We start from the raw sequence: 1,298 nt of genomic DNA, 5'->3' as shown, positions 1-1,298 counted from the left end.
CCCTCCCCCAATCAGCCCCCCAACCCCAATGTGGGGGGGGCAGGCCTCCTGCCAACCTCCCGCCATCTCCTCCTCCCAACAGGCCTGGCCCTGATCTGCCCCGACTGGGGCCAGGCCGGTGGAACCGCATCCCTGCACATTCGTGCACTGGGCCTCTAGTATTATAATAGATCGATAAATAAATAAAGTGAGGGAGCCAGGGAGATGGACAGGGACATAAAACAGGAGGAAGGGCCGAAACCGGTTTAGCTCAGTGGATAGAGCGACGGCCTGCGCACTGAAAGGTCCCGGGTTCGATTCCCGTCAAGGGCATGTACCTGGGTTGCGGGCACAGACCCGGTAGGGGGCGTGCAGGAGGCAGCTGATCGGTGGTTCTCTCTCATCGATGTTTCTCTCTATCCCTCTCCCTTCCTCTCTGTAAAAAATCAATAACATATATATTTAAAAAAAAACAAAACAAAAACAGGAGGAAGGTGTGTGACAGGCCCTACTGTGCGCCAGGTGCGCCCTAAGCCCTTTCCGGGAACTCAGTCATGGATTCCTCACCAACCCTCTGGGGTCAGAACAAAAATCACCCTGATTTTACAGATCGGGAAACAGGTTCAGAAATGTCAGGGTCTGGCCCACAGCCCCCCAGGCGCTCAGGGGGAGGGGCCGACAAGGAGAGTGAGGAGGGAGGGGGGTCCCCATCCCCAACTCACCTGCCCCCGTCACCTCCAGCAGGTTGCTCAGCGAGGTCCATCTATTATCCCTCATGGCATAGCGGCAGCGGTACAGGCCCCGCGTGTCCCCCGTCACCGCCCCCAGGGGGAAGCGATGCTCCAAGCCCCCCTCACTGAGGCGCACCCGCTCCTGGAGCTCCCCATCCTTGAACAGCTGAAATTCCGAGGTGACCAGGAGGGCCCGGCAGACCAGGGTCAGTTTGGCCCAGGGTTCCTGCAGCGAGCCAGCCTCTGCCCACAGGTCCGGCCGGGTATCAACAACTGTGGGGGGCGCGAAGGTCAGACCCAGGGAGGAGGACAGGGGCACCCCCTGCGTGCGCCCACCTTCCCCAAGTCCCTGTGCACCCAGCGTCTTCAGGTCCCAAGTGCTCCCACCACCGCTAGACCAGCTCCCACCCACCGTCCCAGCCCAGGCCCCGACTCACATACAGCCCCTTCGGCCGCCGGGCTCAGGGAGAGACCTGTGGGGACAGGCCGGTGAGGCCCCCATTCCTGCCCCTTCCCGCCCGCCCGCCCTCCCCAGGGGACCCGGGCCCAGGGCCCCTCACCCCAGAGCAGCAGGAAGGCTGCCAGCGT

The 1,298-nt window shown here is 62.5% G+C and overlaps 1 protein-coding gene across 1 annotated transcript in view; it reads right to left on the bottom strand.

The window, feature by feature from the left end:
* A1BG (alpha-1-B glycoprotein) overlaps positions 1–1,298 on the bottom strand; it is a gene marked incomplete at its 5' end in the record, with an annotated part of 5,844 nt that extends 4,546 nt beyond the window's left edge. The window contains 3 exons of the mRNA XM_014543571.1: positions 586–983; positions 1,148–1,183; positions 1,271–1,298. Of these exons, the coding sequence (XP_014399057.1) occupies positions 586–983; positions 1,148–1,183; positions 1,271–1,298 (462 nt within the window). The remainder of the gene's footprint in view (positions 1–585; positions 984–1,147; positions 1,184–1,270) is intronic.

Source organism: Myotis brandtii, unplaced genomic scaffold (assembly GCF_000412655.1).
Source record: "Myotis brandtii unplaced genomic scaffold, ASM41265v1 scaffold1094, whole genome shotgun sequence".
Classification (NCBI taxonomy): domain Eukaryota; kingdom Metazoa; phylum Chordata; class Mammalia; order Chiroptera; family Vespertilionidae; genus Myotis; species Myotis brandtii.
Note: the sequence above shows the minus strand (reverse complement) of the source record. Positions and strands in the feature narration are given on the sequence as shown.